The sequence below is a fragment of the Leptodactylus fuscus genome, chromosome 5, assembly GCF_031893055.1.
Source record: "Leptodactylus fuscus isolate aLepFus1 chromosome 5, aLepFus1.hap2, whole genome shotgun sequence".
NCBI lineage: Eukaryota > Metazoa > Chordata > Amphibia > Anura > Leptodactylidae > Leptodactylus > Leptodactylus fuscus.
In genome coordinates, this window is record NC_134269.1 from 164,237,411 (window position 1) to 164,262,003 (window position 24,593).

The 24,593-nt window shown below is 39.4% G+C and overlaps 1 protein-coding gene across 1 annotated transcript; it reads left to right on the forward strand.

Moving 5' to 3' along the window:
- Window positions 1-13,202: 13,202 nt before the first annotated feature.
- Window positions 13,203-21,533, forward strand: LOC142203694 (uncharacterized). Its single transcript, XM_075274652.1, has 12 exons — window positions 13,203-13,339; window positions 13,414-13,727; window positions 14,842-14,904; window positions 15,266-15,322; window positions 16,967-17,011; window positions 18,285-18,350; window positions 19,144-19,176; window positions 19,930-19,959; window positions 20,050-20,100; window positions 20,506-20,538; window positions 20,976-21,063; window positions 21,377-21,533. The coding sequence occupies exons 1-11, from the start codon at window positions 13,270-13,272 to the stop codon at window positions 21,027-21,029; spliced, it is 816 nt and encodes a 271-aa protein (XP_075130753.1). The 5' UTR covers window positions 13,203-13,269; the 3' UTR covers window positions 21,030-21,063; window positions 21,377-21,533.
- The last annotated feature ends 3,060 nt before the right edge of the window (window positions 21,534-24,593 follow it).

The following is a 24,593-nucleotide window of genomic DNA, read 5'->3' on the forward strand; positions in this document are numbered from 1 at the left end:
AAACCTAATGATAAGGACAGCGCAAGGAAAAGAGTTTTTATCTATTATATAAGATATTATGAATCTTTTTATTGTTTCCATGTTTTAGGTGCAAATTTACTTTTATATTGTTTTTGTAATGCATTTTGTTTCTTTTTTAGGTGACTCGCCACCTGAGCTCTTCCGTCATTTCTTTCTATGCACTTGGGCTCTTTCCTCGTTGTTTTCTAAATATATTTTCATTCTTTTTATGCTACATTAAAATTAGAAAAAATAAAAATGTCATATGAACACTTATTTGGTGATATTGAACAGTGAAAAAATATTAAAACATATTATAATGATTTACATTTCTTTTTTAAAAAAGATGATTACTGTATACTGAAACAATAACATTTTAAAGATATCATAATGATTCATGTAACTTCATTATGTGATAAATTCATTGGATTAAATTCTAATTCTGATAATTGTAGAGTAGAGATGAGCGAACTGTTCTATCGAACACATGTTCGATCGGATATCAGGGTGTTCGCCATGTTCGAATCGAATCGAACACCACGTGGTAAAGTGCGCCAAAATTCGATTCCCCTCCCACCTTCCCTGGCGCCTTTTTTGCACCAATAACAGCGCAGGGGAGGTGGGACAGGAACTACGACACCGGGGGCATTGAAAAAAATTGGAAAAAGTCATTGGCTGCCGAAAACAGGTGACCTCCATTTTAGACGAATAGTGGATTTCAAATCCGGGTCATATGAGAATGTGAACTTTGTGACTATGAGACAGGGATAGCTGTACAGGCAGGGATAGCTAGGGATAACCTTTATTTAGGGGGGAATGTTATTAAAAATAACTTTTTGGGGCTCTATCGGGTGTGTAATTGTGATTTTTGTGAGATAAACTTTTTCCCATAGGGATGCATTGGCCAGCGCTGATTGGCCGAATTCCGTACTCTGGCCAATCAGTGCTGGCCAATGCATTCTATTAGCTTGATGAAGCAGAGTGTGCACAAGGGTTCAAGCGCACCCTCGGCTCTGATGTAGCAGAGCCGAGGCTGCACAAGGGTTCAAGCGCACCCTCGGCTCTGATGTAGGAGAGCCGAGGGTGCACTTGAACCCTTGTGCACCCTCAGCTCTGCTACATCAGAGCCGAGGGTGCGCTTGAACCCTTGTGCACACTCTGCTTCATCAAGCTAATAGAATGCATTGGCCAGCGCTGATTGGCCAATGTATTCTATTAGCCTGATGAAGTAGAGCTGAATGTGTGTGCTAAGCACACACATTCAGCTCTACTTCATCGGGCTAATAGAATGCATTGGCCAGTGCTGATTGGCCAGAGTACGGAACTCGACCAATCAGCGCTGGCTCTGCTGGAGGAGGCGGAGTCTACGATCGCTCCACACCAGTCTCCATTCAGGTCCGACCTTAGACTCCGCCTCCTCCGGCAGAGCCAGCGCTGATTGGCCGAAGGCTGGCCAATGCATTCCTATGCGAATGCAGAGACTTAGCAGTGCTGAGTCAGTTTTGCTCAACTACACATCTGATGCACACTCGGCACTGCTACATCAGATGTAGCAATCTGATGTAGCAGAGCCGAGGGTGCACTAGAACCCCTGTGCAAACTCAGTTCACGCTAATAGAATGCATTGGCCAGCGGAATTCGGCCAATCAGCGCTGGCCAATGCATTCTATTAGCCCGATGAAGTAGAGCTGAATGTGTGTGCTAAGCACACACATTCAGCACTGCTTCATCACGCCAATACAATGCATTAGCCAGTGCTGATTGGCCAGAGTACGGAATTCGGCCAATCAGCGCTGGCTCTGCTGGAGGAGGCGGAGTCTAAGATCGCTCCACACCAGTCTCCATTCAGGTCCGACCTTAGACTCCGCCTCCTCCAGCAGAGCCAGCGCTGATTGGCCGAAGGCTGGCCAATGCATTCCTATGCGAATGCAGAGACTTAGCAGTGCTGAGTCAGTTTTGCTCAACTACACATCTGATGCACACTCGGCACTGCTACATCAGATGTAGCAATCTGATGTAGCAGAGCCGAGGGTGCACTAGAACCCCTGTGCAAACTCAGTTCACGCTAATAGAATGCATTGGCCAGCGGAATTCGGCCAATCAGCGCTGGCCAATGCATTCTATTAGCCCGATGAAGTAGAGCTGAATGTGTGTGCTAAGCACACACATTCAGCACTGCTTCATCACGCCAATACAATGCATTAGCCAGTGCTGATTGGCCAGAGTACGGAATTCGGCCAATCAGCGCTGGCTCTGCTGGAGGAGGCGGAGTCTAAGGTCGGACCTGAATGGAGACTGGTGTGGAGCGATCTTAGACTCCGCCTCCTCCAGCAGAGCCAGCGCTGATTGGTCGAGTTCCGTACTCTGGCCAATCAGCGCTGGCCAATGCATTCTATTAGCCCGATGAAGTAGAGCTGAATGTGTGTGCTTAGCACACACATTCAGCTCTACTTCATCAGGCTAATAGAATACATTGGCCAATCAGCGCTGGCCAATGCATTCTATTAGCTTGATGAAGCAGAGTGTGCACAAGGGTTCAAGCGCACCCTCGGCTCTGATGTAGCAGAGCTGAGGGTGCACAAGGGTTCAAGTGCACCCTCGGCTCTCCTACATCAGAGCCGAGGGTGCGCTTGAACCCTTGTGCAGCCTCGGCTCTGCTACATCAGAGCCGAGGGTGCGCTTGAACCCTTGTGCACACTCTGCTTCATCAAGCTAATAGAATGCATTGGCCAGCACTGATTGGCCAGAGTACGGAATTCGGCCAATCAGCGCTGGCCAATGCATTCTATTAGCCCGATGAAGTAGAGCTGAATGTGTGTGCTAAGCACACACATTCAGCACTGCTTCATCACGCCAATACAATGCACTAGCCAGTGCTGATTGGCCAGAGTACGGAATTCGGCCAATCAGCGCTGGCTCTGCTGGAGGAGGCGGAGTCTAAGATCGCTCCACACCAGTCTCCATTCAGGTCCGACCTTAGACTCCGCCTCCTCCAGCAGAGCCAGCGCTGATTGGCCGAATTCCGTACTCTGGCCAATCAGCACTGGCTAATGCATTGTATTGGCGTGATGAAGCAGTGCTGAATGTATGTGCTTAGCACACACATTCAGCTCTACTTCATCGGGCTAATAGAATGCATTGGCCAGCGCTGATTGGCCGAATTCCGTACTCTGGCCAATCAGCACTGGCTAATGCATTGTATTGGCGTGATGAAGCAGTGCTGAATGAGTGTGCTTAGCACACACATTCAGCTCTACTTCATCGGGCTAATAGAATGCATTGGCCAATCAGCGCTGGCCAATGCATTCTATTAGCGTGAACTGAGTTTGCACAGGGGTTCTAGTGCACCCTCGGCTCTGCTACATCAGATTGCTACATCTGATGTAGCAGTGCCGAGTGTGCATCAGATGTGTAGTTGAGCAAAACTGACTCAGCACTGCTAAGTCTGCATTCGCATAGGAATGCATTGGCCAGCCTTCGGCCAATCAGCGCTGGCTCTGCCGGAGGAGGCGGAGTCTAAGGTCGGACCTGAATGGAGACTGGTGTGGAGCGATCTTAGACTCCGCCTCCTCCAGCAGAGCCAGCGCTGATTGGTCGAGTTCCGTACTCTGGCCAATCAGCACTGGCCAATGCATTTCTATGGGGAAAAGTTAGCTTGCGAAAATCGCAAACTGACAGGGATTTCCATGAAATAAAGTGACTTTTATGCCCCCAGACATGCTTCCCCTGCTGTCCCAGTGTCATTCCAGGGTGTTGGTATCATTTCCTGGGGTGTCATAGTGGACTTGGTGACCCTCCAGACACGAATTTGGGTTTCCCCCTTAACGAGTTTATGTTCCCCATAGACTATAATGGGGTTCGAAACCCATTCGAACACTCGAACAGTGAGCGGCTGTTCGAATCGAATTTCGAACCTCGAACATTTTAGTGTTCGCTCATCTCTATTGTAGAGGACTCTGTATTATCATGACTGAAATAATCCTATAGCAATATCAAATTCTGTAAACCATCATTTGATTAATAAACTAAATTAGATAAAGCCTACCGTTAAACATTTTTTCATAAATGAATAGCACAGGTAAAAATAATAAAGTTTGTGATTTATGTTATTAAAGAAATATGTTTTCTTCTCCACTTTTCAGGCAGTTATTTTCTCCATATTAGTCTATGAAGAGAGGAGAGGAAGCAATTAGAAAAGACACTCAAGTAATTACTGCTGTTACACACTGCTATTCCTTGCTTCTTTTTTTTAACACAGCTAAGTTGTAGACAAGAAGCAAATAATTCTGCTCAACCCCTTCTCTAAAAACAAAGCAGTCAGATTGAAGATAAGGAGCAGGAGAAAAGATGACTAAGTGGAGAAGGAAACAGATCTCTGTAATAAAATGTATTACAAAACTTCTTATAGGAAAAGGTGAGGAGAGGAAAAGTGGAGTAGTGAGGAAAGGGTATCACAGGCCAGGGGTAAAATAAACCTGAAGCCCTTAAACAAAAACTCACAAATACCAAAACAGTGACAGGCAACTAGAAATGCAGGACCAGGGTTAAGCAGAAATGTTGAGGGAAAAACAGACTCTCACACAGAGTAAACTCACACCACTTCCAATCAAGCTCCTGAGACTGTGCTACTTCCACAAAACTCTACTGCCAAACAGAGCCAAGAATCCTAGTTCGTAACAATGAAAACCAGCAAGGACTGAAGACAGCAGTGAGCCTTTTACAGACCCCGGAAATACTTGATTGGTTGATGACAATGTCAAACACCTGAAGCTTGCATCTACTGAGACACCCAGCCAGTTCAACTATACACTGAGGCATATACAAATCCCCTGACTCCACAGCTCAGCAGCAAAGAGAATGACCCGAGAGCCAGAGAACACCGGCTTAAATCCCCAGGCAAACACCCCCAGAACATACACAACAATATTACAAAGAACTCAGATTCTGACACTAACTTTTAGACAGATTAAATTTAGACTAGACAACCTAAACCTATACATTTTCCAAAGTGTCTAATGCTGTTTGAAAATCTACTTTAGACTGTCTAGTCTAACTTTACACCATTTATTAAGTAACTTAGTTTCCAACAAACTTTTGACACAGTGTCCTGTATTTTGGCACAATTTTGGCACATTTTTGGTGCACAGTTTTGCATATTAATCTCCAACCCTTTTCAACAAGCTCTGTAACTGTAAAGAAAACATTAAATGTAAAAATTAAGTGAAGCTCTTTTTTGGCACTAAACACACTTCCCACTTAGACTGTTAATATGCCCTAACCGACTACACATGGGACAATAAACCGCAAACACACTTGGGAGGCTTCACTGATCAGTGTGAAAGTATAAAGATCAAGAAGATTTGTGATTTTCACATTGTGCTCTCCTGTGTTGTTGATATGCCCAGGCATATTCTGCTTCATACTTTGTGTCGAAAAAAATGCAGTGACCCTAGACATCAGGGAAAAGCTGTATAGAATTCTGATAAAAACACATTTATTAAAACTGATATTTTGTGTGCTGATTTTAATCCCTTTGTGCATTGTTATGAGACACATCAGAATTACAGTAAGAAGCTCCAGTAATTCAGACATATCATAGGAGGTGCCATGTGCTGGAAGTTAAACCTATGCCACTAGCATAGGTTTCGGGTATAACATGACCAGTGTCTTGGTATAAATTCTAAAAAAAAAAAAAAAATAATTGTTGGACCAAGGCCTTACCAGTCCATTTTCATTCCCTAACCCAGTACCTATAACTGCCACTATGAAAAGTATGGCAAATGAGCAGTGCACCAGCCAGCATATGAACAATACCAGGAGCTGAACACTCTGGGAAACAGATGCTCTGCAAGGGTCCTAACAACTTGGACTCCTGCTGATCTAAGACTGACAGCGTATCTTAATGATAAACCATCAGTTTTTAAAGGCCGGATAAACCCTTTAGATGCAGTGGTCAAAACAATGGCCCTTGAATATGTCACTTACAAACACTAAAGAAAAAATTATGGTAAGAACTAGAGATGAGCGAGTAGTATTCGATCGAGTAGGTATTCGATCGAATATTACGGTATTCGAAATACTTGAACTCGATCGAGTACCACTCGCTATTCGAATGTAAAAGTTCGATGCAGAACCAGCATTGATTGGCCGAATGCTATACAGTCAGCTAATCAATGCTGGTTCTTCTCCTACCTTTAGAAGTCTTCTCTGTGCAGCTTCCCTGCGGCTTCTTCTGGCTGTTCATTCACTCTGCCAGGCATCGGGCCTGGGCAGAGCCGACTGCGCATGCCTGCGCTACAAGAAAATGGCCGCTTTGACTGTAAGCGGCCATTTTCTTGTAGTGCGGACATGCACAGTCGGCTCTGCCTGGGCCCGATGCCTGGCAGAGTGAATTCAGAGCCGGAAGATGCCACAGGGACGCTGCATGGAGAAGACGTCTCGGAGAATCCAGCCCAACCCTCACTCGTGGACTTGGTAAGTGTAATTTGATCAACTGTTGCCTACCCCTGAAATGAGCATTTTGCCCCCATAGACTATAATAGGATTCGATATTCTATTCGAGTAGTAAAATATTGAGCGGCTACTCGAAACAAATATCGAATATCGAACATTTTACTGTTTGCTCATCTCTAGTAAGAACCTTATATCCTTTATTGGAAAATATGTCTCTTGACCCAGCATTCCTGCAGTTTGCAGTGGGACATTCAGCAGTATTCTCATCTCATTAACCCCTTCCCGACATGCACCGTAATAGTACAGCGCATGTCGGGTCTGTAACTATGGCGACCGCCCGGGAGCCGGGCGGCCGCCATAGCCGCCGGGTGTCTACTGCTTTAAGCAGTAGACAACCGGCTCTAATGCCTCCGATCGGTCCCCGGACTGATCGGAGGCATTAACCCCTCCGGCGCCGCGGTCAAAGGCTCCGGAGGCGCCATTTTCCCGGCGGCGCATGGGCGTTTTGCCCGGGATCACCGGCTCCTGGAGCATGCTCCAGGGCTGACGTCATGTTGCCATGACAGCCGGGAGCCTGTACAAGGCTCCCAGGCTTGTCTGCAAATTCTCTCTTTTGCAGGCTGGTCTATGCAGCCTGCAAAAGAGAGGATGATTTTTTGCAATGCATTGCAATGCATTAGCATTGAAATGCATTGCATTAGTGATCAGACCCCCTGGGGTTCAACACCCTAGGGGGTCTAATAAATGCAAAAAAAATATAAAAAGTATTAAAAGTTCAAATCACCCCCTTTCCCTAGAACACATATAAAAGTAGTTAAAAACTGTGAAACATATACATGTTAGGTATCCCCGCGTCCGAAATCGCCCGCTCTACAACTCTATAAAAATATTTTTCCTGTTCAGTAAACGCCGTAGCGGGAAAAGTAGTCAAAATTGCTAAACCGCCGTTTTTTCACTGTTTTGATTCTGATAAAAATTTGAATAAAAAGTGATCAAAGCAATAATATTTTCCAAAAATGGTAGAATTAAAAAGTACACCCGGCCCCGCAAAAAAAGATGCCCTATGCACTTATGTATAAAAAAGTTACGGCCGTCGGAATATGGCGACTTTTAGAAAAAAAAAATTTTAACACGGTTTTGGATTTTTTTTAAGGGGTCAAAATGTAAATAAAACCATATAAATTTGGTATCCCTGGAACCATACCGAAACACAGAATATAGGGGACATGTCGTTTTGGCTGCACAGTGAACGCCGTAAAACCAAAGCCCGTAAGAAAGTCGCAGAAATGCATTTTTTATTCAAAACCACCCCATTCTGAATTTTTTTCCTGCTTCCCAGTACATTATATAGAATAATTAATGGTGGCATCATGAAGAAAAATTTGTCCTGCAAAAATTAAGACCTCATATGGCTCTGGGAGCGGAGAAATAAAAAAGTTATGGGGTTTAGAAGGAGGGGAGTCAAAAACGAAAAACGAAAATCAAAAAATGCCATCAGCAGGAAGGGGTTAAGGCAGGATCTACAAATAACATTTTAACTCATTTTTCAGTGTTTTCACTTTGAGGATTTTTTGTTAGCTCTAACACTGCAGTCAGAAGTTTCTTTTTTTTCTCCATAAGCTTTTCTATAGAACTTCAAGCCTGTTCCTGTAAGGCAGCTTTCACACAGAGTTTACACTCCGCTCATTCTGACACGTAAACTCATTCAGAGTGAGCGGCGTAAAACAGATCCCATTGACTTCAATGGGTGCTGGCATACGCGCGTATCACATTGAAAGCAATAGGTAAAAAAGCCTCCCATGTATTTCAATGGGTAGCGCGCGAGTTTACGTGTCAGAATGAGCGGAGTGTAAACTCCATGTGAAAGCTGCCTTAGGTACAGCCAGAGGCTTTATCTAATAGGCAGTAAATGGGAGTGCACATGACAGCTGTAATACACTGCCATAGAGAAGCAATCAGCCATTAAGGTAAAAAATAAAGTAAAAATGATTTTAGAAAACTATAAAATGACCATACATTATAGCAATTCTGCCATTTTAACACATCCAGTCTATTCTTATTGAAAAATAAAGTATTGCCCTACCCATAACAACTCATTAAACCATTGCATTATCTATCCTACATGGTGAAGGCTGTAAAAAAAAAACAACAAAAAAACAATATTGGCTCTGAAAAATTGACTAAAATGCAATGAAGAGGTAATATGCATCCCATAATAGTTCCAATGAAATGTCAACAGGGCCACTCAGTGGCTCAGTGGGTAGCACTGCAGCCTTGCAGCGCTGGAGTCCTGGTGTTCAAATCCCACCAAAAAAACCCCCAAAACCATCTGTAAGGAGTTTGTATGTTTTCCCTGTGTTTGCATGGATTTCCATCCCATATTCTAAAGACATACTGATAGAGAAAAATGTACATTGTGATCTCTATGTGGGGCTCACAATCTACATAAAAAAAAAAAATCAACTCATCCTATTAAACATTTACATACCGTATAAGTTATGGCCCTCAGAAAATGACTGCACAAAAGCATTGAATTTCTTTCCAAATGGTGTAGTTTCCAAAATGGGGTATTTTGAGGGTTATTTTGGCTCATTGGTTCATTTTCTGAGGGCTGTTGCTATGGTACATATGGGATATTTTTACAATCTAATAAATCAGGGTGATAAATATTCAGGCTTGTTTTGCTGTTAAACCTTGCTGCCTAGCACGAAAAAAAATCTGTAAAAATGGAAAATTGGCACAAAAAAAACATAAATAAAGGACCAACAAAGTTCTGAAATGTTTTTTTTTTTTTTAAATTTGATGAGCGCACTTTGCAAAATTAGATCCTTTTATGGAGATTTTCTATTATGTAGGTTCTTCAAGGCACTTCAGAATTGAATTGGTCCCTAAAAAAATAGAATACTGAAGTTTTTTTGAAATATACTACATACTACAAATATAAAAGGATGTTCAAAAAAGGATGCCTAAATGAAGTAGACATGCCATAAATTCTAATTATTAACTGTTTTGTGTATTAAGGATATATTTACTTTAAAGTATTTTTCAAATTTTTCTGTGAATTGTAGAATTTTATTTACAAATAAATGTAAAACATATTGATCAAAATTTATCACTAACAAAGTACAATGGAGGGAATTTAACAATTCACCTGTAGATGTATGGTATCGTGGTCCGTATTTGACACAATGGCCTTTATTTTGGCCAAGATTTGCTACATCAGCCATTATACATTCACTACTTTTCTTGAATTTCAAAACCACGCCGATTTTGGATATTTGTGCATATTTTTCCGTAAGGTGCTGGATTGGATTTGCTAGGATCCCATCCACCTTACAGTGACTGCAAAACATTGTATCCGTTTTTTTTTGTGCAGCACCTCTGTCACAGACAGACCGTGGCATTTACACCACTGGCTTTAAACTACCTTTAGAGATGAGCGAACACTGTTCATCCGAACAGCACGCTCCCATAGAAATGAATGGAAGCGGCCGGCACGCGGGGAGTTAAGCAGCTGGCCACCGGCAAAGTCTGCATTCCAGGTGCTTCCATTCATTTCTATGGGAGCATGCTGTTCGGATCAGCAGATCCGAACAGTGTTCGCTCATCTCTAACTACCTTAGCATCTTCTGTGTTAGAAATCTATTTCATGAAGTTTGCTCAAGGTCAAAGTAGGGCTTATCATTTTGGGGTTAATTTCACCTCATTTTCCAGGTGTTTAGTTGGAAACACAGTCCATAATGATATTTTATCTCACACAGAACTATGAGCGCTATATTCATGTTGAATAAAATCTAGTTTAATCGCATTTAATCACACTTAGTTTCCATCGCATTTCTTCCACTGTAAAATATTCACTAACAGTTCTATTCAAGTACTTATTCAAGCAATGTTGTTCTTGTATTTTCATCCAGTATCCCTAGAAAAAAAAAATGAAACATGTGCAAATCAGATGACAAATTCCTGCATAAGTATGAGATAAAGTTCTGGAATAATGCCCACAAATGCATTAATAAAATAATCTCCAGCAAATATTTAAGTAGTATTTTACCATTAGGTTTTGTAGATTGTATTGGTTGAAAAATCACAAAGCACTTATCATGTATTACCAGACCACTATGTTTAAAAGGGTTTGTATGCTAACAATTAAAACATTAATGAATATAGTTGGTCATCACTTAAGTGATTCCTCCTCCGTCTTGTCTATTAACTTTGGGTGCTAACATCATGTTACATGACCTGTCAATCACTACCACATAATGTGAAATAGTTTTGTTACTATCCTAAAATACAGTTTAAGCAGATTGTGTGTGTTTGTGCATTTAACTCTACTGGGGAATTATAGATAGAGATATGTGAAGTTGCTTTGTGTGGTCTTTGAACAGAAGAGTATTTATAGGTTACAGAACATTTCTAGGGTAACTGTAACATCTCTGCCTGTTCAGGTCACTGTGCCACCCTCTGCTCGCATGCGGCGTTGCAGGAGGCGTGTGCAGTTTAGTTCCTTGCTTAGAGTTTTTGGTTTCACTGTGTGAACATGGCTCTAATTCTTTAAATGAATTTGCACCACACCTGACTTCTGCCCTTGTCTGCCTCTGTCCATGAAGTAGTTACATTTACTCTTGCCCTGTGATTGACAGCCTGCCTTCCTGTCAGGTCCAGGGCGGGATCATCCTCCCCTCTTGGCTCACATTCACACTGGTGCTTGCTATTGTCTCGTGCTTGCTGGCGTTTCTCTTGCTGTTTTGTTACTTGTATTCTTAATCCTGACCTTGGCTTTTCCTATTGACTATTCTTTTGGACTTCGATTTGGCATTACATTGCATTGCTTGACTGTTACCGAACCCTGGCTAGTTGACCTCTGTTTGTTGTTGTCTGTCTTGTCGTTTCTGTGTATCACATATATAGGAAGGGATCATCTCCAAATTGCCACCTATTACCTAGGATAGGACCGGCAAGAAGAAGGGACAGTGGGGGGCTTCAGCTTAGGGCTCACTGTCTTTTGTGCCCCTTTCTCCAGGGTTTCCAGCAGCTACTGGGGAATTGTCATTAAAGCAATTTCCTAACAGTAACACCACTTAAAACTCAAAATCTTTTGGCAAGATATCTATTAGAATAACATTCTATGATTAGAGATGAGCGAGTAGTATTCGATTGAATACCTCCCCTGCAGTTATTGGTGCAAAAAAGCTCCAGGGAAAGTGAGAGGGGCATCAAATTTTTATTGAGTTTACTGCTTAACCGTTCAACCGATTACACCAATAACTATGCAGGAGAGGTATTCAATCGAGTACTACTCGCTCATCTCTATCTATGATACCTTTTTATATAAGTCTCGACATTATATTTTTTATATGTCATGGTTTTTATGTTAAAATGGAATCAAAATTTACAATTTTATATTTCTATAGTGTTCAAAAATAGCAAAATTCTACAGTAACACAACATATACATACATAAGTCAACTGCTAATCAACCAAAGAACAACATAGATATCATTATGTAATCCAGGATACCAAAATACATTTCCCACAAAAAAAAAAAAAAATGAATAAAAACTTCATAGCCTGGTCATGGCAACTGGATTCAACAAATCAGTTTGTTCATGATACACTTACCATGCCTTACCTTTAACCCACTTTCATAACACAGTTAGACAGCTTGCTTAAAGAGGACCTTTCATGTCCTCAGGCACATGCAGTTTTATATACCGCTAGAAAGTCAGCGCACTGTCAACTTTCCCATTATGTGCCCCGAGGCAAGAGATATCAGTGCCATTACTGATATCTCTTCACTGTCAGAAGGGCGTTCCTGACAGTCTAGCTGGGCTGTGAGGAACACCCTTCCCCAACAGTACTCGTCCATAGCCCTGTACTGTCGGAGGGGCGTTCCTTACTGCCTAGCCATGACGTTAAGCTGTGAAGAACAGCAGTACTAATCTATGGACGAGTACTGTAAGTACAGGGCTATGGACGAGTACTGTCAGGGGGTCTTCCTCACAGCCCAGCTAGGCTGTCAGAAATGCCCTTCTGACAGTGAAGAGATATCGGTAACGGCACTGATAGCTCTTGCTCTGGGACAGCCTGCCTTTCTAGCAGTATATGAAAATGGCATATGCCTGAGGACAAAAAGTCCTCTTTAAAAGAGTATATCATCTCCCTTCATAGTGAGAAAGTAAAGAGTTACCCCACATTCACAATACAAAATTTCACCTGTAGACAAACTCCTAGTAATACAGTTATCTATGCTGTTAGGAGTCCGATTATAGTAAGAAACAGTTGGTATAAGGGTCACAAAAAAATCATATCAAGTGGCAAAATAATATTCAAAATATGCTGTAATACTTTACTGCATTCTGCTATAGTTATTAATATTATTATTACTATCATTAGGTTACACATAACTGTCTGGCATAAACACTACAATGACCAGCCTGGAATATCTAAAATACATTCTGTAAATGAGCACAAAATAGAATAGCAATAGAATGTATTTGCAAAGTCATGTAAAGTTTTATATGGTATTGGGTAGACTGCAGACAAATCTATGATTTAAATTATATGAAAGGACATAATATATAACCTTTGCATAAAAATTATCCTTATCAATAGCCTATATGGAAATAAAACAAGATGAAAGATGAATTTGAACCCAAGGAACATTTACTGATAAAGATATGATAATGAGATTTTGGCACCATCAAAGTGTCCTTTTCACCTTGCTCCAGTATAAAGCAGGTAGTGCTGAAGTTATAATTTGCACAGTTCTTGTTTTCGGTGCTGCTATTCACGGTTTGCTACAAAAAAAACTTCCACCATGAAGATCGCTATTGCCTTTCTCCTGTTGTCTTTAAACTGCTGCTTCACAATACCAGTTGACAAAAAAGGTTAGTGAAATAAGTTTAGATTAGTATAAAAATCGTAAGTCATGTTATATAATTTAACTTTTACCCTTTTGTAGATGAACCAGCCGCACCTGTGCCAAAACCAATAGTAAAGCCTGAACCAAAAGTTCCAGAAACTGAACCAAAACCTGTTCCAAAAGAGCCCCAATCAGTTCCTAAGCCACAACAGCCTGTTCCTAAGCCACAACAGCCTGTGCCTAAGCCACAACAGCCTGTCCCTAAGCCACAACAGCCTGTTCCCAAGCAACAACAGCCAGTTCCTCAACAGCCACCACAGCCTATCCCTCAAAAACCACAACCTGTCCCTCAAAAACCACAGCCTGCTCCAAAACCAGTCCCAAAAATAGACTGTCTGGTACAGCTGTTGAAGGTATGCTTTACATGTTCATAAAACCATTTATCTGAGTAGCATTTATTGTTTTACCTGGAAATCATATTCAATAATTATACAGGGCAGTAGGAGGATATTCCAAACTCCCGTTGAGGTTATTATAGGATTAAATGTGGAAAAGGAATGTCCATGAAATGTCATAGACTTGCTGGCACTATAATTCTCTAAGGGGACTCTTCAACATTATATAACATAGACTAAAATGAGCCCCTATTTTAGTTCCTGGCTTAAAAACATCCCAACCATGGACCTTTTAGCCTGCAACATTTTGTTTCATTCCGCTTGTTCTCTATTGTTGAAAAGCCTTTGAAGAGAGGATTTCTGCACATAGTTCCACCATCCTTTAAATGAATAAAAAAGTCAGCCTGAGTTTATAAATAAGGTCATATTGATCCTGTAGAATATGATGAGGAAGGACTTCTTCAGACTAACTAATAAACCATATGAGTTGGACTGTATTAGAGCCTCAAATCCCATTGATTCCATAGGTCTAGTGATTGAACTAGCTGCAACATTGATCCCCCATCATGCAGCTAATTTCTAGCTTTACACCAATATAATACAGTAATATTACAGAAATCTGAATAAGCCCTCCATACCACACCCATATCGTTAAATTCCATAATTATATATTAGGATGATAGACTTTAATCAAACTGGATGACCAGGTTCACATAGCAAACATTTGGATAGTGTTTTGCATCAATATTCGGAAGCGAAAATCAGGAATGAAATATATGAATATATATATATATATATATATATATATATATATATATATATATATATGAATGTTTGTATCACTTGACGGTCATGGGGATGAAAAAAAGGTTAATGGACAATGATAGTCTATAGATGTGTTACAAGTTTATGAATCCCAAGGTTTTAACCTAGTAAACTGTTTTATAAGAAATCTAGAGAATGTAGAATTTACCAAAATTTAAGGATGCCTCATGCAAAGTATCAGTGGAGATTTACATTAATCCACAGGTATAATCTCTTGGCATATCAATTGACTAAAGTATTGTTCTTAGAGAAAAAAAAACCCAACATACTCCTATCTTAACTTCTCTTCTATAAAAATCAATTCTAGAAAGATGCTCCAGCACTGCTGAAGAACCTAGGAACCCTGCTATGTAACTACAAAGTTGCACAGGTAAGGATTTGTGTTCAAAGCAATGATCATTTCTATATATTGCATATCAGTAAAGAATTTCAGAGTAATCAAAAATACATTCCTAGAAATTATCTATATTATCAGTGTGTAGTGTATGAAAGAAAACCCTAGCATTCTCCTTAAAGAGAGTAGTACAAGATACATGTAGTAATGTGTTTCACCTTGCTGTGTCATATTCAGTGTCCAAGCCATATTTATATGCTGTTTACTAATAATAACTCACCACCCCATGTAATAAATTGGGGCATAATCTGGATAAATGGTATTTCCACCCCAATAGCTTTTGCTCTTTTCCGGAATTTTTGTTTGTGCCTCAATTAAATCTTCTTTTTTTTCTTAGAGACAACAAAATGTTGCTTACTTCATTTCCTTCCTGGAACAAGTAGACAATATTCTGGTAAGATAACTTCTAATTACAAAATAAAAACAGTATAGTTACCATGAGTATAGATTCCTACTCAGACATTAGTACCTGAAAGTGAACAGACTGGTTGTGGACATGCTGTCTGGTATAGCTAGTCACCAATCTACATGTAACCACCATCTCCCAATCCAGTTCAGGCATCCTATTAAAAATGTTAAATCAAATGGGGTTTTCTACATTAGCTTTTGAAGCCTATTTATGTTAGAATTGGAGGCTAACAGTCAGTTGAACCTCCTGGACCCCAATGCTACTCCTGCACCTTCTATATTTACACCACTGGTTGTTAGATCACTGTAGGCCTCACTACTAGGATCACCATAATCACGAGTATTTATTATTATTATTATTATTATTATTATTATTGTTTATATAGCACCATTAATTCCATGGTGCTTTACATTTGAGTGTTCACATAGGGTACACAAAATGAACAAACAGATATAGTACTAACAATGACCGACTAGCACAGTGGGATAGAAGGCCCTGCCCGCAAGGGCTTACAATCTATGAGGGAGAGGGGTAGAGACAGAAGGTGAGGGTAGAGACTGTTCAGATGTTGGTTTGGTGACAGTGTTATTATTGGGGTTTGTAGGCCTTCCTGAATAGGTGAGCCTTCTTGAAGCCTGTGATTGTGGGGGTCAGTCTTATGTGTCTTAGTAAGGAGTTCCAGAGTATGAGGGATGCACAAGATAAATTTGGAGACAGTTATGTGAGGAGCGGATGAGAGTAGAGCGGAGTAGGAGGTCTTTGGAAGATCTGTGGTTACATGTGGGCAGGTAGCATGAGATTAGGTTGGAGATATATGGAGGGGGCAAGTTGTGAATGGCTTTTTATGTTAACGTTGAGTATGAGGTATGCAAGTCCCCCATTCTTCTTTCATCTGTGATGATGAGTAAGTGGAAACATATAGTTCCACAATCCCTTCAATCTAACATAGTTCACCTGTTATGTAGATAGATGATTAACACTGTTTGTGGAAAACCCCTTTAAGTTGAGTCAGTCAATCTCACAGAGACTAAATGCAATTCAGTGAAAATACAAGAACTATGATCTTCCATGTGCTGATTCTACAATTTTAGAAAGCAGAACTCAGTACAGCACTCAGCTATCTCTGGCACTTCCATTTAAGTCCTCCATTCTGCTGATCAGTGGGAGTAATCGGATCCCTATTGATCAGCAAATAATTCCCTATCCTATGGATAGGGATAATTTATCTTGTGGGGGAAATCCCTTTATTGCTCATTCATTTTAGAACCAATACATTCACTTATTTGTCCAAAAGGCTGTATATGTTATTACAGCACAGCCCTGTTTCACCTGAAATGGATGAGCTGAAATGTGAAATATAGAACAAAGTTGTCACTGTGTTAGGTACTGTAGCGGCACTTATCTTTATGGATAGGAATCTTGATGATAACACATTGATGTCCTGTATATACATATACAATTTCTTATGTATTTTACAGTTTACTAAACATAGTGATTAATGACTTAGAGCCAAAGACCACCATTGTATCAGTCGATGGAGACTATTCTTGCATAGAAGCCAGTTTAGCATATTAAAGGTGTTTTCAGTTTGTGTGCCATTTATAACATTTTTCCATTCATGTCACTTAGAAAGGAGTTGGCTGCACTTTAAGCAACCTTCTGGGCACTTCAGTGGTAAGTCAACTTCATTTTTCCATCTGTTGTTAATATTTGCTCAGATAACAATACTGGAGACACTGCCAAAAAGTCACAGATTTCTCACAACGTATTACATTGCACTAATCCAAACATTAAGAGTAAATAAAAAGTGTCAGACGTGGAAAAACCTGATGAAAGATTATTTGCAAGGCATTAACCAAAAAAATTCCACCATTAGGATAAAATAACACTAAGCTATTGTTAAGTGAAGTATTTGTACCGAGAAATGTTATTTTAGCATATTCAATGTCGGCTAGATGGTTGAATTTATTTTGTGATAGTACACGATAAATCATCCCAAATATACACAATAAAACTGTCTAAAATGAATATATGATGTAGGTTAGTCTATGAATGCAGGTTACAAATATCAATGAACCGGGGTAAGCAATATCATGTGCCGAAGGAACAGTTTTTAGCATGTGTGTAAAACTGCCAGGGCCAGATCTATACCAAAAACAGAAATGCTAATTTCATATATAGAACAAAATTTGTCCATTTTTGAGTTAAAAACAAAATAAAAATTTAATTTACACACACAACATTAAAGGGGTTGTGTCACTATGGACACTATCCATGGAACAGGGCATGAGTGTGCAATTACTGGGGGGCCCAATCATCGGGTCCCTAAGTGATCAAGAAGACGGGGGATCAAAAGTTTCCCTAAGGCCTCTTTGTGAATGTAGCACTAGTGCACTTACGTGAATCAAGCTTCATTCACTCTTTCTGGGGATTACAGTCCTGGCAGTCCCACAGAAGTGAACGGAGTGCTGGTCAGCAAGAGCACTGACGCTCCATTCACAAAGAGGCCGTAGGGAAAGTGTCCATAGTAGCACAACTCCTTTAAGGTCAGGATTTTGTGGTGCTTTTACGTCTTTTCAGTTATCTACTTCCAAAATATTTGCTGTTACTAAGCATAAAAATATGAGCTACTTAACACAAATTATTGCAAGTTTATTATTACTCTTTGTGGATGGGGTTAGTCAGAATTCCATCCACTTTGCAGGCACTGCAATATGCGGCATTTTTCCCCACACCATTTCTGCCGTGGTCAAAATGCTGTGTGTACCCAACATGGGGCCCTGGCCTTAGTTGGGTCTTCATCCACAGACTTTCTTGTTTATGTGTTACATTATAGAAAGCCTACTTTAATCACTGGTCAACATCTTTTAATGTCAGATAATCCCCAGATTTTAAAAGAAAACTAATATATAGTAATCTGATATTGAGACTATTTTACTTATTCCAGACAATCGATGCTCAAGATGCTGCCACACTGGCTAATGAGGTTTCCCTCATCCTGTTCAACTTTCTGGTAAGAATTGTTTTATGATCGTTACTATGTGCATTAAGTTTTTCATTTGATAATACTGTCACGCTAGGTTCACACTTGCGTTCAGGTCTCCATTGGTCAGGTTCGAATGAGGAGCTGAAAGATGGAGACCTTGCCACTTAACAAGTGGTTACCTGTGCAAATCTACGGACCTCATAAGCTGTAATGGGGTCTGTTGGTTTTCTGCCTAGTTTCCTCTAGTTTTATACTGAAACCTTGCAGGACTTTTCTCTCCACCGATTTTGGGTAAGTTGGTTAGGGCTTTTTTCCTGCAGCCTGTTTGTTCCGGCTCCCAGAAAAAGAAGAGAGATGGTCATTCTTAAGGCTGTTTCACCTCGTGATTCGGCCTGAAGACACACCCTCATCTGGACTAGTCCCATTCATTGGACCTAATCTGGAGCGGAGTGCTCGGCTGGATGCCGGTGCAGTGTACCGACTTTCAGTCACGACTACCCGGTTTTTGGTCCAGAACCTGAGACGGCCTCTGCCTCAGGTTCCGGACCAAAAAAACCCATCTGAACTTACCCTTTAAGTGGAATCTGCAGCAGATGTGAACCTAGCCTAAACCTGTCTGAGATTTTATGTGTTTAGGAATGTTTCTTTTTCTCTTAACTTCATATTTCAAGTTTCTCTACCTCTGTCAAACTTTTATATACAATATTTATTCTACTTTTTTTTTAAATAAATATCTCAAATTCAGCATAGTTAATCTCTTTTTTGATATGTTTATTGTTGAACTAACATAAATTACATAATATATTTTGCTTTACTTTAGCAAGACATCATTGAAAGAGTCATGAAGGTTTTGGTAAGGATCAATCTTTATAAAAGTTATACATTTAAGAAGCTTTCCATACTACCAGCTGTAGTATAAATAATGTAAATTGTAAATTATTCCACATTTCATAGAAATTTATATTTTAGCCATAAATAATTCAAAAGGAAGGGTAAAGGGCTATTGCCATCACTGCCTAATTTTCATCTCTGAAAGCTTGTTTGACAAGACTTAATAGAAATATAGATCTAATACAGTTACATGCAACATAGAACAGGTCATCGGTCATCAATAAGAGATCAGTGGGGATCTCACATGCAGGACTCCCACTAACCTCTTATCGATTACATTTCCTGAAGACCTAATATGGTTACAGTGATTCCTCTGGGCCCCTAGTAAACTATAGTGTAGACCAGGAGTAAGCAATCTTCGGCACTCCAGCTGTTGTAAAACTATAACTCCCAGCATGCATATTTGCTCTGTTGTTCTTTGCACTTCCAGGGAAGTGAATGTAGCATGTTGGGAGTCGTAGTTTCACAGCAGCTGGAGTGCCAAAGGTTGCTGACCCCCGGTTTAGGCACACCTCAGACAGAATTTACCAGTCTATAACCCAGACATAATGCTCTTATAAGATGTAAGCTTAGCTTAAAGTATACTTTTATATTGCAATTTGTATATTTTTTTAAAAAATTTAACATACTTTTCTAATCTTAAATTCTTAACAATAATATGTGATAAAATTGGATTTTATACTGGAGTAATATTTTTTTTTCCACCATTATTTAGGAAGACATTCCCATTATCGGTGACCTCATTGTAAGTCACAGTCATTGTCAAAGTTTTTAAAAAATGTAAAAAATGATTACGCAAGATCTAATGATTTAATATTTTTAATATCATTTATAGAATGATGTTCCTCTTACTCAAGATGTCAGAGATCTTGCCTGCAGTGTGTTGGTAAGAATGATAATTGATTAGTGTTGATCTCATATAATTGAACTGTATGGATTTACAAACTTTGGCACACAAATTATATACAGCAAAATTTGTGACTTTTTTTTTTTACTATCTTGCACCGCTCACACACTTTTTTCAAAACACAGAAGGGACATGGCTTCAGGTGGCCAAAAATGGAAACTAGCATAGATTAGCTTTTGTTTTGTATGTTGGTAAAACTAGACAAACATGCAAAAATTTGTAACAATTTTTTTTAGGAGGCATGTGTCTCTTAATGAACTAGATACGTCTCACATCAGTATGGTTCATATTACATACTTTCAGGTGTAGTTATTTTAAATGTAGAAATGTAACACATGAAATGAATGAATTCCAATCTCTGTTATTGGCTTTTTATCATTATAGAACCATTACCTAACAAAGATTGCCGACGTCTTGGTAAGATTTTAAGTCTTATTTTACTAAATTCATGTTTTCAAAGTAATGTATATGTATGTCTACAACTATTCTAGTTCAATGTTCACTAAACCCTATCCCACTACCAGTCTATAATACCTATAATACCTAGGGTTTACTTCGATAACTCTAAATTTAAGGTACTATAAAGCCTAAATGCTTAGCTTATCGCAGGTTATGAGAATTAGAATTTTTTTTCAGATAGGATGTTGATCCAGGGTTTTAGTCCAATTGCCATACCTAAAGTTGGGAAGGAATTTTTTTCATCTGGTGGGGCAATTGATGACAGCATTATATACTTTTTGAATATACTCTAGTATTTAAGAACACTAGGTGTAAAACTTGTTTTTTTTTGTGGATGTATTTTAATTTGTGTTCTTTAAGCCTAAGGTTTCTATTAAGTTTCTATTCTTTTGTAGACCATCATAGCTGATGTTACTGGAGGACTCACACAGATCATTGAGGGGCTGTAGAGAGGCAGTATGCAATTTAAGTCAACCGTGAACTGTAAGTATGATACCCTAAAAACTTTATACAAATTACAAACAAATCTATTCCAAAATCCATTAGATAAAACACATCCACACATTACATTAGAAGTCTGAAATAACAAGCATTGTAAAAAAAAAAGTATTGTATTGTAAAAAGCATAAGTATAAGAAGTATTTCAGACAATATTATTAGAAAGACACCATATTTGATTTCAAAGAGGTAGCTTTATAACTGTTCATATTGTGGTGCTCACTTTACCTAAATAATGTGTCACAATTGTGTGTAAATAATGCTTTGAGCTAATTGCTTCAATTTTTTTTTTTTCCAGGCAACATCATGTCGGCTGGCGATACCTTTTTTCCAATCTCCATCTTATTCTTTTTTCACAACTGACTTCCTCCTGTTTATGCATTTCACCTATACTGTATACAGTTATGGGAGTTCTATGTTCTTCAACATCTAAAATAAACAAGCCTCTATGCAAACATTTTTGTTTCTTTAAAATCTAGGTGAATTTAACTGTGTGTTATATGTGAAAGTGCATCGCCCCGATATTTATTTTGTAATGTCACCCTTGAATACTAATCCCCAGACAGAATGAAAATTCTTTCTGCAAGAATTGTCCGGTTGTATTTCTACAATGAAGACCCTCATGCAATCTTGAACATATCATCATAACTTTTATAGAGAACAACTTATACTAAGTAAGCCCTTGTAGTTTATGCAATGCATTTCAAAGGGTAAATTCACACTGACTCAGTGGGTACGTTGTCCTGCTTTATCAAAGGACAATAAATGTTCTTAGACTCACAGATATAAACAAGAGACATTCTGTTTGTAGCTATCTTTATTGACTGCAATGCTAAATTAAAAATAGAAAGTCCCTTCCATCAGCTTTGCTTTTTAGGTGGGAAATGTGCGATATACAACTGTAATGATCTTTTTTTCTCAATAAACTTATTTAGGTATGACCCTAGTGAAATAATGATGAATCTATACTATAAAATGTGTTTTACATAAAAAATAAAGAACAATCACTTAAGACCACCTGACAATAGTGTTGCAACCAATTAGTTAGGCACATGTCATAGATGGAAATATATCAATGGTATGTATGTGAGGACTAAAATAGAATATTAGTAAAGAAACCAGACAACAGAAAGTCTACATAGACATAACCAGTTGCAGCAACAAAGTGCCCAGACATTGGTATTAGAAAATTAGCAAAGCAAAGAATAAATACATTGCAACTTCAAACTCAAGTCACTTACTGCATTTTGCAAGGAAGATGAAGATTTTTCTCAGTCCCCTTGCCTTCCCATAATAAAGTTGGATTTTCACCAGATTTCTGACGTCGAAGAAACAATTGTATTCTTCTAATGTTGAGATATCAAGACTCTAATAACAGTAACTAAGGGAGCTATTTTTGTTTAGGGAAGGATATGATATCCATTATTAAAAAATAGAAGTGACTTCCAGGCCCCAAAGGAAGAACATTGCGGTATCTGGTCCATTAAATTTACAATTTCTTCCCAAGCCTTTAATTAGACTACAATGACACCATACATGTAATACAGGGTGTAGAACTAGGGATACAACAGTTTCCTAGCCACTGCTTGTTGATCTTGATATAACTGCAAGTCTTGAATCCCAAATATGCTCAAAGGGAATCAGTAAGTGATCTTGACTTATGTCACATGAAGTAGAAATACCCTGTCTTGAACCCACTAGCTGAACAATTGATCAAGCAGAGTAGCTTGGTACAAAGGTACATATGGACAGTTACAAAATATTCTATGCCACTCTCACTCTCCAGCGGTTCCATTTATGTGAGAGTATTAATCTCAGAATACAGTGCAAGAGCAGAGAACAACATTGGGATGGGTATAACACAGTAATAATATTATGGGGTATAAAGCATAAGATTGTATATCCTTCTGAATTTGGGATAGTAAAGAGTTATACAGTAGTTTAAGACAGTAGATGATGGAAATACCAAGGTAATGTCACAAGGTCAGTTTAGATACAGTCCGTGAATCACAGATTGATTATCGGTTATTCGTCATTACTGATTACCGTTATATGGGTCACTGCCCAGCCGGTAACCAGGAATATCCAATAATTATTTGGTGATCCATTTAAGTTACGTTCTGAAGTGAAAACACAGACAATGCAGACCCGGACTGCAGAGGCATCACCTCTAGGATTTATTTACTCATATGTGATAAGGATGCAGAGATCTAAACCGCTTTTAGGCGAAAGCCCCATGTAGGAAGCCACAGCCAAAAATCGCAGTGGGAAAAAACGCTGCATTTCCTCTGCTTATTTTCCATAGCACTTTTCACAGACCTATATGGAAACCGCCGGAATTTTGAAGGGTATGATGCACATGCTGCATTTTCCAAAAACGTGAGCGTTTTTCAAATCTCTGGATTTCAGCTGCAGATTATTTTTGGCAATGTGTGGATGGGATTAGACAAAAAATTAGTCTTTTCACAGTATATGCCCTCAGCCTTAAATTTACATTTCACCCGTATTAAAAGGGGAAAGCGACAGCAAAATCTTCATTGATGTTCTGTTTCTAAACTATGGATTTTACTGTGGATTTGCGAACAAATCTGAGGCAGTTCTAGAAATTGTGGGGTTATTTTTTTGTATTCATGTGAGTAAAGAATTTTAGAACTAATTAACACACAATAGTTTTTCATAATTCTAAGGCCGGGTCCCATGGGTCAGAAATGACGCGATTTCATAATGTTTACGCCATGAATATTATAATGTTTATATTACAATATTTAACTAAGTATTTTGAATAGGTATTTCTCTACCAAATCCAGGAATAGAATCTAAGGCGAGAGAAAATATAATAAAAAAAATTGTTCTCCTATGTTTTGAACCCATTCCTGCTTTTGGCTCACAAATACCTGAGCAGCGTAGAGCCATGTAAACATGGCCAAAGATGGTTTAGAAGGTAGTTGAAGAAGGTTATTGGTGTTTTTAAATGGCTAACAGGTTTAAAACCTTGTTTCTAGTTTAAGTTGATTGATAAATTAAGAAAAAAAGTTAAGAAAATTACACCCAAACGTAAACTGTTGACATGCCTGACAATGGTTCCACCAGCTGCCATCTTGCCACATCTATTAGGCCATGCAAGAGGCAGAGACTAATACGTTGCCTAGCACTGGCACAGACCAGAGGCATCGCTGTAGCGTCTAGCCTGATAGATGAGCCTGGCCGCTGCATTCAGAATAGATTGTAGAGGGGAGGGTTTAGTGAGGGGAAGACCGATTAGTAAGGAGTTACAGTAGTCAAGGCGAGAATGAATCAGAGAGACAATAAGTGTCTTTAGTGTATCTCTGGTGAGGAAAGGGCGTATTCTAGAGAAGTTTTTGAGGTGGAGGTGACATGAACGTGCGAGTGATTCAACATGAGGGGTGAAGGACAGGTCTGCGTCAAACATGACCCCGAGGCAGCGGGCCTGCTGCCTAGGAGTTATAGTAAGGCCTGAGACTGCAATGGATATATCAGGGACAGATCTATTAGAT

Coding starts and splice junctions, on each gene's coding strand:
- LOC142203694 (XM_075274652.1), top strand. CDS start 13,270: ATGAAGATCGCTATTGCCTTTCTCCTGTTGTCTTTAAACTGCTGCTTC. Junction 13,728..14,841: donor GTCTGGTACAGCTGTTGAAG/GTATGCTTTACA, acceptor AATCAATTCTAG/AAAGATGCTCCAGCACTGCT. Junction 20,101..20,505: donor ATCTTGCCTGCAGTGTGTTG/GTAAGAATGATA, acceptor TTATCATTATAG/AACCATTACCTAACAAAGAT.